We start from the raw sequence: 17,418 nt of genomic DNA, 5'->3' as shown, positions 1-17,418 counted from the left end.
CCCAAGCGCTTAGTACAGTGCTCTGCACACAGTAAGCACTCAATAAATACGATTGAATGAATGAATGACTAAACGCTTGAGAGAGTACTCTATAACAGAGTTCACTCATACAAGAGTTTGTAGGCTCGTTCCCTGCCCGTAATCAGTCAGTGGTATTTGATGACCGCTTCTGTGCCTCAGTAACCTCCTCTGTAAAATGGAGATTAATAATAATGATAGCATTTGTTAAGCACTTACTATGTGCAATGCACTGTTCTAAGCTCTGGGAAGTTTACAAGGTGGTCAGGTTATCCCACGTGAGGCTCAGAGTTTTAATCCCCATTTTACAGATAACAGGCTCAGAGATGTTAAGCGCCTTGCCTAATGAAGCTATCAGAAAAGCTCATTCTTACATGGGGCTTAAAAAGGAATACACGTTTTCAAAATTTTCCAAATCCCTTCTTGGAGTTGCAGGTGGGAAGGCAAATTCCTTTGGAAAAGTAAAGGTCATTCTACCATTTTTCCTTTCTTTCAGTTTGAATTCAGAGCTCATTGAAAATTCAATTTTCTTGTGGTTTGGATTTTAAATATAGACCCTAATGAAAGGACTTTAGTCCACCAAATTAAGTGCTTGTCAGTTGATGTCAATAGCAGGAGGTAAGCTTTCAAGTGAGCTAAATAGTACAATGCCATATTATGGGAGATGAGAATTTTTTTTCAAAATCCAAAATAGACCAATGCAATATTTGAGTTGGGATAAACACACTGATAGTTTGTACCAATAATAAAAGATTCTACATGAGATTTTGCATATCCCTATAGAAACAACTAGTCCAGCCTCCAAGCCCTTCACTGCTTGATTGAAAGACTAACTGTAAACTCCTTGTGGGCAGAAAAAGAGTCTATCACCATTCAAAAAGGATGGTGGCAGGGTGAGAGGGGTTTGCTGGGGGAAGGAGGCGGTCCTCAGGGCTCCACAACAGAAGGGCAAACTCCCGAACCCATTAGGAGGCAATCAACAAACACCCCAGCTGCCCCATCTGCACATCTCCAACTTACCAACCTTCAGTTCCGCTCCCAATGGGAACAAAAAGAAATAGGAATACTTAACGGGCAACGAGAGCAATGGTGTAATTTTCCATTTTAAATTTGTAATCACTACAAACAAATTCAGTGACAAAATTACAAGACTTATCAATTATAATATGTTTATTTGAAAAAGCAACCGCCTGAATGAGGATTAATGGTTTACAGCTACAATTATAATATCGTAACAGACTTTACACGCTATGAACTATCAAATCCATTTCCTCCTCCTGTTTCCCTCTTTATCTCCTCCATCTTGCCCTCATTCCCTCAGAGCTCCTCCTCTAAGTGGACAACCCATCCCTGGTGACTCAAAATGAAATTTGGGCACCTTGCTTTACAGCCAAATTGGGCTGATGGTTACAAAAGACTCTAAGATGAATCAAACTCCCAAACTCAACTGGGCCAGGTGGCATTTACTGGCTTCTCTCACTAGCATTTTCTACTTTCTTCCTATTGCCAAATAGTGTGTTTCTTTTCTACAATTTCACTAGTCAATACTTGTATGCCCAAAGGATTTATGATCCTGAAGTAGCCCAGTGAAGATTTCTAAAGCAAATGCAGTACAGAGCCTATAGGGATTTCATTATTTTAAAATTGTTCTACTTACAGTTCCCCAAAATATACAGTGGGGAGTTGAAGAAGGACAGCTTCTTAGTTCACATAGAAGCTGCAGGGCCAGAAAAGGTTACTGCTGAACTAAGAATTGAAGGCTGAGAAGTTATTTCTGTTGCATGTCGCTTATTAATCCTGCTGCGCTCTGTGCCCTAGTGGAAACATGACTGGCAGGGAAGAGAGAAAGATAGAGCAGGTGGTTCTGCACAAGCCATTAGCAGGATTATCAATTGCACGGCACAGGTTCCTGGATTCTCAGGCCCGAGGCTCAACTGTTGTTCTCGATGGGAGATTCCATAATCATCATCATCACTACCAATATCAGGCAAACTACTAGATAATTCACACATGTCCAACGTGAAAAGCCATTTGAGAATGAGGTTCCTACACCTCTTTCTTTTGGGCCTGAAAAAACATGCCTTTCTAAAGATAATAATTATGAAAAAAATAAAGATAGCACATCTAGTGGCAATATATTAAAAACTGTACCTACAGAAAGTCAACCTGGTAGAAATAATAGCTTCTAACCTGAACAATTCATTGAATACTTTCAAATGTTTTTGACTACATTCCACCCTGACTGCAAATTATGGGCCCAGCCCATTTGCAAAACCGGCTAGGAAATTCACAAGAAACTACAGCATCAGAGACTTCAGATCCAAATGTACTAATCTTTCTGGATATGAAATCAACCTATGCAAAATCAAGTGGATGCTCAGAAAAAAACCCTGCTGGATAGTTGGGTCTGAGCTAAAATAGAACTCCTTGAATTGAGAAGTTGTGGCGTCATCAATATTTTAATCAGAAAGTGATTTTACTGAACACAACAGACCATCTGCTTAAAAAAAAAAACACGGTACTACAATATCTTTATGTAATTTTATATTTTTAAAATCTCGGCATATTAACTTGGGGAATATTAAGTGCTGGAACAGGCTCACTAGTACAAACGATAGTGTTAAAATTAGCATAAAGAGTAGTGTTATGCTAGGATTTTTTTTTTTTTTTTTTAAATAAATTCCAAGTATACTGAAACATCCCCTAGGTTATTACCTGAAAGAACTTGTTACTGCTCAAAGCTGCTAGATTAGGCTAGGAGAAAAGTCTCCTTTATGAACAACCCAGTCCTAAAAATGCTATACGCTTTAGCCCTGTCCTTTTTGATTAATCTGCCTCATTCCCCCCAACTTGAGTTTTGCATTTTAGAAATTCTGTCTGTTCAAGCAAACCATTCCCAAATTAATGAATGAGGATGCTTCTTGCTTAAACTATTTCACCACAACACTTGTTGCAAAGAAAACTGAGCAAAACAGCAAACTACTATCAGTCTGTCCACACACCTTGGGCACTACAAAGTCCCCGTCCATCTGAAATGAAAGGGGAGTTGTAAGTCATAATAGGGCCGCTGTTTTGCTTAGTGACCATGCAATCACCTAGTCTCATACTTGGAAGCAGATACCTAAAATGTCTAGATATTAGCACTTAAGCCAATTCTACATACTTCTGAAAAATACATATCCAACAGACCTCCCAAGATTTTTTTTTCTTTCTTAAAAACGATGTTCCTTGCCAAACTTTCATTCTTTCTGTGGCTCCTCAGCTTCCGTGCCAGTTCCGGGCAGCGCGACATTTTGCCGGTATATAAAACAATTGGTTTCACCTCCCAATTCTGCCAGTTGTTCCAAAGAAGAAACGCACGGGTAGTGATCCTTTAACATGGTTGGTAGTTTACAGGTCTTGTCCTGAAGACGGCGAGACCGCCTCACGGGGGTGAGGAACTTCAAATCTTTCACTGCGGAATCCGTTTCTTCCAACTGCATCTTCTTCTTCACGCTTGAAGGGAACACACACATTAGCGTTTACCCCCGTGCCAGGTGTATTTCATGCACAATCTTAGCACCAGCACGGCACAGTAGACACAGCACGGCCTAGGAGTCAGAAGGACCTGGTTTCTCATCCTGGCTCTGCCACTCCTCTGCTGTGTGACCTTGGGCAAGTCACTTAACTTCTCCGTGCCTCAGTTCCCTCATGGGGATTCAGACTGTGAGCCTCGTGTGGGAAAGGGACTATATCCAGTCTGATTAACTTGTATCTACCCCAGTGCTCACAACAGTGCTTGGCACATAATAAGCACCATTATTATTATCTTCTAGACTGTGAGCCCACTGTTGGGTAGGGACTGTCTCTATATGTTGCCAACTTGTACTTCCCAAGTGCTTAGTACAGTGCTCTGCACACAGTAAGCGCTCAATAAATACGATTGATTGATTGATTATCCTTCCATCTTCTAGACTGCGAGCCCGCTGTTGGGTAGGGACCGTCTCTATATGTTGCCAACTTGTACTTCCCAAGTGCTTAGTAGTGTTCTGCAACAGTAAGTGCTCAATAAATACGACTGAATGAATGAATGTGCTGAGGAAGCACTAACGCTGTCTCCCTCACAGTCAGCAACTCCAAAGCCACAAATCTGACGCTAGCTCCCATCGTCTCGAAGAACTGCCACCACCACAACCACAACTAGAGCCCTTTCCCTCCTAACCAGTTGCTATTGTATTTCCCTGCCAGTTTCTGGTTCCCCTGCAACCTGCCATTCCACCCAATCTGTCCCGAGCCCATCCTCTTTCCACTAGGCCAACGCTGCTTCTTTATGCTATGCCACATCATATAGGCTTCATTCTACTTCCAGTCTGATTCTCAAACATGTGCCTCCCTTCTGCTGCTTTTCGTTCCTGAATCCATTGCCTTCCACTTGGAAAAAGTCAGGGGAAGATCACAAAAAGATACTCTTACTGAGTTTAAAGTTTCAAGTCCTCATCTGTGAAATGGAGATTAAGACTTAACCCCATGTGGGATATCAATCAATCAATCAATCAATCGTATTTATTGAGCGCTTACTATGTGCAGAGCACTGTACTAAGCGCTTGGGAAGTACAAATTGGCAACACATAGAGACAGTCCCTACCCAACAGTGGGCTCACAGTCTAAAAGGGGGAGACAGAGAACAGAACCAAACATACCAACAAAATAAAATAAATAGGATAGAAATGTACAAGTAAAGTAAATAAATAAATAGAGTAATAAATATGTACAACCATAATAAATATGTACAACCATAGGATATGTACAACCAAATATGTACAACCATTAGGATATGGACTGTGTCCAACCTAATTAGCTTGTATCTACCCAGTGCTTAATACAGTGCCTGGCACAGAGTAAGTCCTTAAAAAAATGGAGCTCCTAACGTCTCTCAAAATAACCAGTTCTCATTGTAGAACTAGCTTCGAGCTAAACCACAAAGATAGGGAATGAACAACTGTCAACTGTAGAATAAGCCCATAAATGTTGGAAGTTCACTTCTGTATGAGGCATTTTGGAAGTGCCTTAAATTTACCTCCTAACTGGTCTTACCTCTGCAAGTATGGTGTGGTTGACACATTGTATTTAACTAAGAAAGCTCCGTCAGCTGCTTTTTCGGGAGTCTTCAAACCGTCACTGGAATCTTCTCGAGTATCATCATCCTGCTGCTCCTCACATTTCACGCTCACTCTCTTTCTGGAACCCTTATTTTTCATTTTCAAGTCTTCCCCCTCCGACTTCAGATTTGCATCAGTGTCTCCTTGGTTTGCTACTTCACCGACTTCCTTAATTCCTTCTTCAGTTGTATTAATCGCACTAATATTCTCCCCTAGAGAGAACAGGTTTACAGATGATGCCACAAGCCGAAGTTAAAACATTAAAATATTCCCAGGCAAAGTCATACAAGGGCAGACCAGATTTCCAAAAAGGACAAAGAGGAACCCCAGAATCAGCCCAAAGCTCTTCACTGTGCCTCCTGAAATACATAGCTACTGACTCAAACGCATATGCTCCATCCATTCACTTAGCTCCACCCAAATAAGGTTTAAAAAATCATATTTATTAAGTGCCTATTATGTGCCAGGCACTATACTAAGTACTGGGGTAGATACAATCTAATCTGGTTGCTGTTGTTGTTGTTATTGTCAAATGTCGTCGAGTCGTTTCCGACCCATGGCGATTCCAAGGACACATTTCCAGAATGTTCTATCTTCACCCATAGTTGTTCTGGCTTGTAGTCCACAGAGTGTTCTTGGTCAAAAATACTAAAAGTGGTTTACCATTGCCTTCTGCGCAGTAAAAACTTGAGTCTCTGTCATCTTTGATCAACAATTTAATCACTTGATCATCCATCTTTGACTCTCTCATGCCCTGCTCCCCAGCACAGGAGTCTTTTTGAGTCTCAAAAAGAGGAAAGTCATCAAGAAAACATGGTTCTTACTCCCATTGAGAAGGGGGAGACAGGAGAGTGCAGGGACATAAACAAAACCTGAGGTTCAAAGCCTGTTCTACCCATTTTCTCTGCCCTGGGCCTCATTCCATTTATGTTGTCCGCAAGTTGACAGCTTCATAGCCCTTCTCCTACCTAAAATCCAGAAACACTTTAGTCAAGTATATTCCAAGCAGTAGCCAAGGCGGGCTTTTGGCTGCAAGCAGCAGCCAGAATTCTGAGTGACAACAAAGGATATCAATTGCTTTAGCAGGTTGTCAATAACTGGAATGAAGCCCCTTACAGTGGCTGAACAGATCAAACACCCACACTAGTTTTTGCTAGGTCATAACCAGTTTCCATTAGGAAAAATAATGTCTCGAATTTCCCCAGACCTCAGTCAATCAATCAGTGATATTTATTGAGCGCTTACTATGTGCAGAGCACTGTACTATGCGCTTGGGAAAGTACAATAGAGTTGGATCCCTGCCCATAATGAGATTATAGTTTAGAGAGTTTGACCACTTGTACACACTGTGAATGCATTCCTTCTTGACTTTACTGTGAGGTTTTGGATTTTGCCAATCTGTGTCTATTCATGGGTATAATCTGCTAAAAATCTAAATGGAAGGAAGTTTTAATAAAGAACTAGCCTCAGGGTTATTTTTCAAGGTGAAAAACAAAAGGCTCTAGCTTACCAACGTCAGTCTGCGGAAAGTTCTTCTTCTTTATAACGTCGATAACTGTGTGCCGCAGCTCTTCAATAGGCTTAATACAAAGATAATTACTTTTTATAATGCAACCCAAAATCAAATTTTCAAACAGTAACTGAGCCGCTCAACTTGTGAACATAAACACTATTCTAGCTGAGATTTCAAATTTTGAAACCTAAGGCACACCAACTCAATTTCGAAGACAAGGACTACTCACGGGGTGAATTTTTTCTTGATTCGGGCTGGCACGTATAGAATTGCAGCTACCAAATAATGACTAAAGCATTCAATCGCATAAAAATATTCTTTCAGATCAATGGGTTTCCTAGGGCCACCTCCAACCATATGAAATAGAAGGGCATTTAAATGATTTGGGTGTAGAGTAGCAGATTGTGTCATTTAATGTCTGGTAAATCTCAAGCTAATATTTACTGCTACCTTCAAGATGGTCACTTCTTGATAGGTCTTTTTTTTTCTCCCTCATGTTCCCTCTATTACTGACTCCCATGTTCTCTGGATTCCTCCATTTTTTAAATTGGCTACAACAACTCTTTTAAGTGTTCTCATAGAGTGGAAAGACGAATTGATTTGGTCTTTGTCTCCAGAGATACACTTAAAAGATGACCAGAAATCTGCATTACTCAATCACACAAAGACGCGCGCACACACACACACACACACACACACACACACAAGGTAAACAGGGCCATTAAGTGAGGCAAATCAGGATAGACAGGATCTTCATAAACTAAAAAAAAAAATATTCATATCCTAAAGATTGGGACCCACTGCATAACATTTTGTTGCATCCCAAGGACACGTTGCTCAAATATTTGCGTCACTTAATTGCTCATCACCTACTTTATTTTTTAAAAGAAAAAAAGATTAATAAATTTATCCTCCAGTAAGGAAGAATTGGTTGTAGACCCTGACTTTGTGATATAATTCGATCTATTCCAATTCTCACCTGAGCCCCTGCCAGCATGGCCTTCTCATAAATGGCAATGATATCTTCAATAGGATTTGTGGTCGGTTCAAGTCGTGCGAGACATACCCAATACTTGACCAGTTTTCTGGCATCAGGAATATTTTGAATAACCTTGTCCAGTATGTCGAGTACTTCTTCTCTTGGACATCCCTGAAGTTGGGGAAATGCAGTAAGATAAATCTGCCTCCATAACTTGTTTCCAACCGGCCATATACTACACTACAACTGGTATAAGCAATGCAGAACATAAGTGAAGGGCCCTGGTGATTCCCTTTTCTCCCCTCTCAAAACTACTCTCAGAATAGCTAAAAAATTAACAGATTTAAGTTTGATTTTCTCTTTCCACCTTCTTACGTTCTGGTCTGTTTAGACACATGGACCATTAGAGCACAGAGCACAGTTTTGAGCACTTGGAAGGAAGAAGGGGAGTTCAGCAGATACAAAACAGAGGCCCTCCTTAGCCTTCTCTTCTCAAGGCTAAATGACTCTGGCTCGTTGAACTTTTCTTTAGGTGGTCTAATCTATTATACCATTTTTTTTTCACTTCTCTGGGTCCTCTAATAAGAACTGAGTACGACAGCCTCCTGGATGACATAGCACAAGTGCCAAGAATAATAGGTCGGCTTTTTAAAGTCCAATCACACTGATGGCTTTTTCAGCTTCGGAAGCAACCACTTCCCCTGCTTCAGGGAGTAAAGCGGAGCACAAAAGTTGATCATTCAAGCCCCTTTGGAGTCAGTGGAACTGGATTCTAATCCCACTCTGCCACTGGTCTGCTGTGTGACTCTGGGCAAGTCACTTCACTTCTCTGGGCTTCAGTTACCTCATCTTTAAAATGGGGTTTCCAGTACCTGTTTCCCCTCCTACTTGGACTTTGAGGACTAAGTGGGACAGGGACCGTGTCCAACCTGATTAACTTGTATGTATTTACCCCAGAGTTTAGGACAGTGCTTGGCACATAGCAAGCTCTTAACAAGTACCATAATTATCAATTATTATTGCGTGGGACAGAGTTTTTTCAGCCTGTGGTTTGTAATTTACAACATTTCTTGAATCCTTCCAAGAATTACCAACTATGAGTGTTAGTAGAGGCACAATGAGCTACATTTTAAACCAATTTTAAAGATGGAAATTTATAAAGCATCCTCAGTGCTTTTAGACTGTGTTAACTCTAAATTCTCTCCCTCTGAACTGTATGCTCCTTTTGGGCAGGGAATGTGTCTGACAACCATTGTATTGTACTTTCCCCAGTGTTCTGCACAGAGTAAGTACCGAGTACAGTGCTCTGAACAAAATAAGTGCTCAAATACCACTGACTGACTAAACTCCAAGCTGGTAAAACTTTGTGAGGAAAAAGATAGATTTAGGGCCACCAAAATAAAGTGAGAACCCCTGAAAATATTCAAAAGCAAAAGATGATCTCCCAGTTGCTTGGCAGGTTAAATCAACTGTAGTACCGATTGTGTTACACAGTAAATATTGAAAAAAATCTTGTTACCTCATTAATTAACTTCAGGCATTCAGCAAAAGAATTGTTAACTTTTTCAGTAAATAACTTTTGCTCCTCTTCTTCCACAATGGTGGTCCAGAATGACTCCACCTGTTGTTCTTTTGGCTCAGATTGAGCCGGCGGCATAGAAATAGGAGGTCTTTTTAACACTTTTCCCTTGGAAGCTTTCCATTCAGCCAGGCGAGCTCTACAATTAGAAGAATATTACCTCAATAGCTCCAGGACTCAATTTGGTTTTCCTTAATCTTTTGGCCAAGTCTTCAATGGGCTGATTTCCGAGGGTTCATTACCCGCTCAGAGGGCAGGCCCTTAGGCCCTTAGAAAACTAGCTCGTCCAAGCTGTACATTTCAAGATTATCAGCTATCGTGAGCCCAAATCAACCCCAGCCCTTAGCACAAAGTCTGTGCTTACTAAATGCCACAATACTAATACTAATAATGATGTCAAACATCTAAAATCTTTAATGGGTTACTGAACACTCCTGCTTACCCATCAGGAATTTGTGATCACGTTAAAATTCATCATGTCACTGACCCAGAGGAACAGCAAAAGGACTAAGAAAAAGCTGCTCCAGGAGCAGAGGCCTCGTTGACCTCTGGCTTTCCATGATGTCCCACCCGCTTTCTCCCCGGAACTCCAGCTTCTTCTCCCCAGAGCTCTGTGGTCTGCCCTGCCCGGGGTCTTTAGACTAGTATCAAAATTAAACCTATTTCAAGAGACCCCAGGAATTCCCAAAGGGAAAAAGCACTTGCAAGCATTAGTAAGCACTTGGTCTATGTGCCAAGTGTTTACTCTTGGCACATAGTAAGCGCTTAAATGCTACGATTACCATCATTATTGTTATTAGAGAATTCCAGTTTATACCGCACAAACAACAGTGTTTTAGTTTTTAGGATTTAGGTCTGTCTTTCCATACAGATCACTTTTTAATTTGACTGCAACCTTACACTGCAAACCAGTCGTAAAATGCATACGCCTCAAAGACGGCTTTCAGATTTGTCCTATACCAATACATGGTTCTCTGTTAAAAGCGCTTAGAAAAGTGCTTTGCACATAGTAAGCGCTTAACAAATACCATTATTATTATTAAAACTGAATATGGCATCATCCAACAAATCATTAAAAAAAAAAAAAGACCCAGTCACTTTTACCTCCTCTCTTCTGCTGATTCTTTCAAGAAAGTAGACCTTCGAATGCCCATCGATTTTGCCCGCAACGTTGAAGGAGCAGGCTGGGCTGGAGCTCCGGATGCAACAGATGCTGCTTCCTTTTTTTCCAGCCCATCTGAGGAGTCGGCCTTGGCATTCGTCAGGGCCGGCTTTCCTGGTGGCAGCCGCTTCTTGACATTAGACAGAGTTGGTTTCACCTGGGATGGAGGTGGCCCTTTCTTCACAGTAGATGAAACTGGATTTGACAGGAGAGGCCCTTTTTTATGAGGCTCTTTGGAGTCAGTGACCTGGACAGAGGCCCTACGGACGGTTTGTTTCGGGATCGGGTCAGGGTGGCTTCTAAGAGGAGGTCTCACGAGAGATCTGATCTGGAAGGAGGCAGTGCTCCCAGATTGAGTGGAAATAACCTCATTTGAGATTCTTCCACCTTTGACGACACCCCCGCTGACGGAGGGAGGTCTCACCGCTGGTTTAGAAACAGTGGCTGAAGGCGTCGCTCCTGTCAGAGAATGATCATCCTTGCCTGGCGGCGGCTTTCGAAAGGAATTTATTTTAGATTGAACCACCTTGCCGCGATAGGAGCCAAGCACCGGTTTCTTTGGCAAGTTAACATCAGATTTCAGCTTTTCCGCAATCAGCTGTTCCTCTTTCCGATTTCTTTTAATCAGAAAGGCCTGGCTAAAGGACATGCGTTGAACTTTGGGGTCGTTCTCCTCAGTCGGGGACACCTGAGCAATCTGACTGGAATCCCCAATATTTTGTGAGCTTAGAGCTACAGACGAGTTGGTCAAAACAGTAGTGGCTTTTAAAGGAGCACCACTTCTTTCCGTGGTTTGGCTGTTTTTGTCCAGCTTAGTATTTTCTTTATCTTCCTGAAATGAGTAATTTGAGAGACATATTAGTTCCTCAGATTTCCTCACTTCCATTAAAAAAAGGCCCAGATTAAGATAGGAGCAAGGTAAAGAACAAAGTGGATAAAAGGAGAGATTTTGGTACAAACTTTGCACCTTACCATTTTGGTTTTAAGTTTCAAAGCCTTCGTTGTCACTTGGTTTTTGTCCTCGCTTGTTTTTTCCTTCCAATTATTGTTGCTTTAAAAGAGGAAAAGGGATTTCACTTTTTTTGTTTCCCTGGAGGAAGTATACAGGTCTAACTAAGATACCTCTAAAAATATATGGAATTAGGGATACACCGTTCGGCTAGAACACGCATTTTCACATGTTTTGGTTTGAACAAGGCGGCAAAATAACACGCCACTGTCTGGATACGGTATGGAGCAGATCAGGAATTAGTGTGCAGCACAGCTTCCAATTAACGACCGACAAACCTTCAATAGAGAAACGACTCCCAGGTTCTGAGCCTTTTCATAAACTGCACTCCAACTTCCCCACTCCTTGTCCTTTAATGACCACATTCCACCCGTTCCCATAATTATAAGTGCCAACCGGAATAGGGCCTGCTGATTAGAGACTGTGGTCCCTTACCTTCCGGACCACGACTATATCCGGGCTGAGGCGCATTTGTTTAGACCTTCTGTCTGGGCAAAATTGCTCAAATGAGACTTGTATTTTTTTGGTTGTTGTTTTTAATGGTATTTGTTAAGCACTTACTCTGTGCTAGGCACGGTTCTAAGCGCAAGAGTGGATACAAGCTAATTAGGTTGGACACAGTCCATAGACGAGGTAACTGAGGCACAGAGAAGTTCATTAGCTTGCCTAAAGTCACTCGGCAGACAAGTGGCAGAGCTGGGATTAGAATCCAGTTCCTTCCGACTTCGAGGCCCGTGCTCTATCCACTAGGCCACGCTGCTTTTCTGTATCTAACTAAGATACCTATAAAAATATATGGAATTAGGGATACACCATTCAGCTAGAACACGCATTTTCATATGTTTTGGTTTGAACAAGGTGGCAAAATAACAACAAAACAAAAACACCCCTGTATCAAATTATATTAGGTTACTTTGTGAAACTGAAAAGATAAATTTGAAAAATTTTGACATTCCAGCTAATAGTGTTCTCTTTCTTACTTTAGGTGATAAACTCCTTGACAGCAGGAATTATGTTTTCACTAATTTCTCAGTCTTTGTGGAGGTATACACAGTACATTGTACTGCACTCAGTAGGCACTCAGATAGCATTACTGCTGTAATTTTCTCAGCGTCGTATTAAGTACTCCATATATGACATGCATTTAGTAACTGAATGATTCACAAATAGACTACAAGTATCACTGAACATCCTGAGAGAATTACCCAGGAGTTACTGGTTGCAGTACTTGTACATTTCCCGTAATTCCTTTGTAGAAACCTTAGACTTAAAAAAAAAAAACCTTAAAAATACACAAAACGGTTAACCTTATTTTGATAAACCTCTATAGCGAGTCATAACTCCTGCAATATGAATGCCAAATCAGAATATTAATCTCTCTACTCGATTAATGAACAGTATTTACTGAGTGCCTTTTCTGTGCGGAGAACTGTACTAAGTCCTTGGGAGACCACAGTAGAATGATCCTCAAAGAGTTTGCAGTTTGGGGGTGCCGGGGAGGAGGGCAGGCATTCAATTACATGATAGACCAGAGGAAGTAACAGAATTTAAAGACACATAAGGAAGTTATACAGGGGTTGGGAGTACTCAAGTGCTTAGGTGCTGTTGAAGGGCTGATACTGATCCAGTCCTAGATCAAGGTGACGCTATTGATTCACCAGCGACTCAGTCAAAAAATAAAACCCTCAAAATCCATACTTAGGGCTCAACATCCATTAGGAATACTATCAACATAACGGTTTTTCAAGATACATTTTGTCCAACTAGTTGCACAAACCAATTGAATTAAAATAATTATGTTTCACCTCACCTGACTTTTATCGGCTTTTCCTGCCTATTTAAGCCAGAGAAGGTCTTCCTTCGTGATAGATATTCTTCAATTTTTTGTTTTCTTTGCTCTAATTGAAAAAAAGAAACATGTACAAATTATATTTACCTCAAGTACCTCAGCACAACTAAAAGACAACAAAATAGGACACTTCCATCAAATACAGTACCTCTGAAGTCAGGTTGTCAAGGCTCACTGTAGGATAAAAGTTAGGGTCTCATAATAACCATGATTACAGGATAATTCACCGATACTAGAAACTTTTTTAATGATATCGGTTAAGCACTCACTATGTGCCAGACACTGTACAAAGCGCTGGGACAGATACTGGTAGGACAAAGTCCAGGTCCCACACAGGGCTCACAAGGAGAATAGGCATTGAAACCCCATTTTACAGAATGAGGTAACTGAGGTCCAGAAGCGAAGTGACTTGCCCAAGGTCACGCAGCAGACAAGTGGCAGAGCTGGGATTAGAACCCAGGGCCGAACTCTATCCGATGGGCTTTGAAGGTGAATACAAGCAGATCGAGTTGGACGCAAATCCTGCCCCGTGCACGGCTCACAGTCTTTATCCCCAATTTACAGATGAGACAGCTGAGGCCCAGAGAAGTGAAGTGACTCGTCCAAGGCCACACAGAAGCCAAGTGCTCTAACCCCTACACAATGCCGCTGCTCAACAAATGACACAATTATTACCGTTACTAGCCATTGGAGATGGCTCACAAGAGTATTACCTAAACAATATATTGATGTCTGTTTATTTGTATTGACATCTGATTCCCTCCCATTGCTTTTCCTCCCCGTCCCCACCCCGCAGCCCTTATGTCTACATCTGTCATTTTACTTATTTATATTGACGTCTGTTTGTATTGATGTCTGTCTCCCCCCACCCAAGACTGTAAGCTCGTTGTGGGCAGGGACTGTCTCTATTGCTGCAGTGTACTTTCCCAAGCGCTTAGTACAGTGCTCTGCACATAGTAAGTGCTCAATAAACACGATTAAATGAATGTCTCTCTCCCCTACCCCCCCCCCCCACTAGACTGTGAGCTCGTTGTGTGCAAGGAGAGTCTCTTTTTATTGCTGTATTGTACTTCCCCAAACGCTTAGTACAGTGCTCAGCACACAGTAAGTGCTCCATAAACACATCCACCAAACTAGCTCTCTTCCTCCCTTCAAAGCCCTACTGAGAGCTCACCTCCTCCAGGAGGCCTTCCCAGACTGAGCCCCCTTTTTTCTCTCCTCCTCCCCATCCCCACAGCACTTGTATATATTTGCACATATTTATTACCCTATTTATTTTACTTGTACATATTTCCTACTCTATTTTATTAATGATATGCATATAGCTATAATTCTATTTATTCTGACGGCTTTGACACCTGTCTACATGTTTGGTCGCCTGTCTCCCCCTTCTAGACTGTGAGCCCATGGTTGGGTAGGGACTGTCTCAATATGTTGCCGACTTGGACTTCCCAGGCGCTTAGTGCAATGCTCTGCACACAGTAAGCACTCAATAAATATGATTGAATGAATGAATGAAATACACAGTAAGCACTCAGTAAATACGACTGAATGAATGACATGCTATTGAATGAATGGAATACTATAGAATGAATGATTCCCGCAAGCGCTCAGTACAGTGATGATGATGATGGCATTTGTTAAGCGCTTACTATGTGCAAAGCACTGTTCTAAGCGCTGGGGAAGGTTACAAGGTGATCAATTTGCCCCACAGGGGGCTCACAGTTTTAATCCCCGTTTCACAGATGAGGGAACTGAGGCCCAGAGAAGTGAACTGACTTGCCCAAAGTCACACAGCTGACAGTTGGCAGAGACAGGATTTGAACCCATGATCTCTGACTCCAAAGCCCGGGCTTTTTCCACTGAGCCACGCTACAGTGCTTTGCCCACAGTAAGCGCTCAATAAATATAAATAAAGCGCTCACCTGTACATATGTATATCACCTGTATATATGTTTGTACATATTTATTACTTTATTTTACTTGTACATATTTATCCTATTTATTAAATGTGGTTTATATGTTTTGTTGTCTGTCTCCCCCTTCTAGACTGTGAGGCCGCTGTTGGGTAGGGACCGTTTCTAGATGTTGCCAACTTAGACTTCCCAAGCGCTTAGTCCAGTGCTCTGCACACAGTAAGCGATCAGTAAATACGATTGAATGAACGAATCTCCTCACCGTGCCTCGTTCTCGCCTGTCCCACCGTCGACCCCCGGCCCACGTCCTCCCCCGGGCCTGGAATGCCCCCAATCCCTCTGCCCATCCGCCAAGCTCGCTCTCTTCCTCCCTTCAAGGCCCTACTGAGAGCTCACCTCCTCCAGGAGGCCTTCCCACACTGAGCCCCTTCCTTCCTCTCCCCCCTCCACCCCCATCTTACCTCCTTCCCTTCCCCACAGCACCTGTATATATGTTTGTACACATTTGTTACTCTATTTATTTATTTATTTTACTTGTACATATCTATTCTATTTATTTTATTTTGTTAGTATGTTTGGTTTTGTTCTCTGTCTCCCTCTTTTAGACTGTGAGCCCACTGTTGGGTAGGGACTGCCTCTATATGGTGCCAACTTGTACTTCCCAAGCGCTTAGTACAGTGCTCTGCACACAGTAAGCGCTCAATAAATACGATTGATGATGATGATGAATGAATAAATACAACTGAACTGAGGCACAAACCTGGAGGGAAACACGTGCCCCCCGTCCCTGGTTGACATCCCCCTCGCCCCCTGACCCACCTCTGAAGAAGGGCTGAGCCCTCTGACTGGCGGGCAGCTGCAGGGCGTCCAGTACGCTCATGGCCCCCGCGGCTCGGCGCTCAGTACGCCCACCATCCCCCGCTCTGCCGTTTGAAGCGAGCGGGCGCCAGCCTCCCGCCCATTGGCTCCACGGCAACACGAATGGACCAATGGGGTGGGCGGACGGCGGACGGGTGGGCGTGGCTTCGCCTCCAGTGTCGCGGGGACACGAATGGACCAATGGGGTGGGCGGACGGCGGACGGGTGGGCGTGGCTTCGCCTCCAATGTCGCGGGGACACGAATGGACCAATGGGGTGGGCGGGCTGCGCCGGGTGGGCGTGGCTTCTCCTCTAATCTCGCGGGGACACGAATGGACCAATGGGGTGGGCGGCCGGAGGCTGGTGGGCGTGGCCTCTCCTCTAATCTCGAGGGAACACGAATGGACCAATGGGGTGGCCGGACGGCGGACGGGTGGGCGTGGCTTCGCTTCTATCAATCAATCAATCAATCAATCGTATTTATTGAGCGCTTACTGCGTGCAGAGCATTTTACTAAGCGCTTGGGAAGAACAAGTTGGCAACATATAGAGACAATCAATCGATCATATTTATTGAGCGCTTACTGTGCGCAGAGTACCGTACTAAGCGCTTGGGAAGTACAAGTTGGCAACATATAGAGACAGTCAATCGATCGTATTTATTGAGCGCTTACTGTGTGCAGAGTACTGTACTAAGCGCTTGGGAAGTACAAGTTGGCAACACAGAGAGTCAATGGATCGTATTTATTGAGCGCTTACTGTGTGCTGAGCACTGTACTAAGCGCTTGGGAAGTACAAGTTGGCAACATATAGAGACAGTCAATCGATCGTATTTATTGAGCGCTTAGTGTGTGCAGAGCACTGCACTAAGAGCTTGGGAAGTACAAGCTGGCAACATCTAGAGACAGTCAATCAATCGATCGTATTTATTGAGCGCGTACTGTGTGCAGAGTACTGTACTAAGCGCTTGGGAAGCACAAGTTGGCAGCCCACTGTTGGGTAGGGACTGTCTCTATGTGATGCCAATTTGTACTTCCCAAGCGCTTAGTACAGTGCTCTGCACATAGTAAGCGCTCAATAAATACGATTGATTGATTGATTGATTGATATAGAGACAGTCCCTACCCAACAGTGGGCTCAAAGTCTAGAAGGGGGAGACAGAGAACAAAACCAAGCACATTAACAAAATAAAATAAATAGAATAGATATGTACAAGTAAAATAAATGAATGAATAGAGTAATAAGTATGTACAAACATATATACATACGGGGGACACGAATGGACCAATGGGGTGGGCGGCCGGAGGCTGGTGGGCGTGGCTCCGCCTCTAGCCTAGCCGGGGACACGAATGGACCAATGGGGTGGGCGGCTGGAGGCTGGTGGGCGTGGCTTCTCCT

The 17,418-nt window shown here is 42.9% G+C and overlaps 1 protein-coding gene across 1 annotated transcript; it reads right to left on the bottom strand.

Moving 5' to 3' along the window:
- Nucleotides 1–1,182: 1,182 nt before the first annotated feature.
- Nucleotides 1,183–16,074, bottom strand: CKAP2 (cytoskeleton associated protein 2). Its single transcript, XM_038761843.1, has 9 exons — nucleotides 15,983–16,074; nucleotides 13,209–13,296; nucleotides 11,362–11,440; nucleotides 10,332–11,221; nucleotides 9,168–9,366; nucleotides 7,649–7,819; nucleotides 6,667–6,736; nucleotides 5,092–5,368; nucleotides 1,183–3,513 (listed from the first exon to the last, which is right to left on the bottom strand). The coding sequence occupies exons 1-9, from the start codon at nucleotides 16,041–16,043 to the stop codon at nucleotides 3,258–3,260; spliced, it is 2,091 nt and encodes a 696-aa protein (XP_038617771.1). The 5' UTR covers nucleotides 16,044–16,074; the 3' UTR covers nucleotides 1,183–3,257.
- Between the last annotated feature and the right edge of the window lie 1,344 nt (nucleotides 16,075–17,418).

This window comes from Tachyglossus aculeatus, chromosome 20 (assembly GCF_015852505.1).
Source record: "Tachyglossus aculeatus isolate mTacAcu1 chromosome 20, mTacAcu1.pri, whole genome shotgun sequence".
Classification (NCBI taxonomy): domain Eukaryota; kingdom Metazoa; phylum Chordata; class Mammalia; order Monotremata; family Tachyglossidae; genus Tachyglossus; species Tachyglossus aculeatus.
This window is presented reverse-complemented; position numbering and strand designations above follow the sequence as displayed.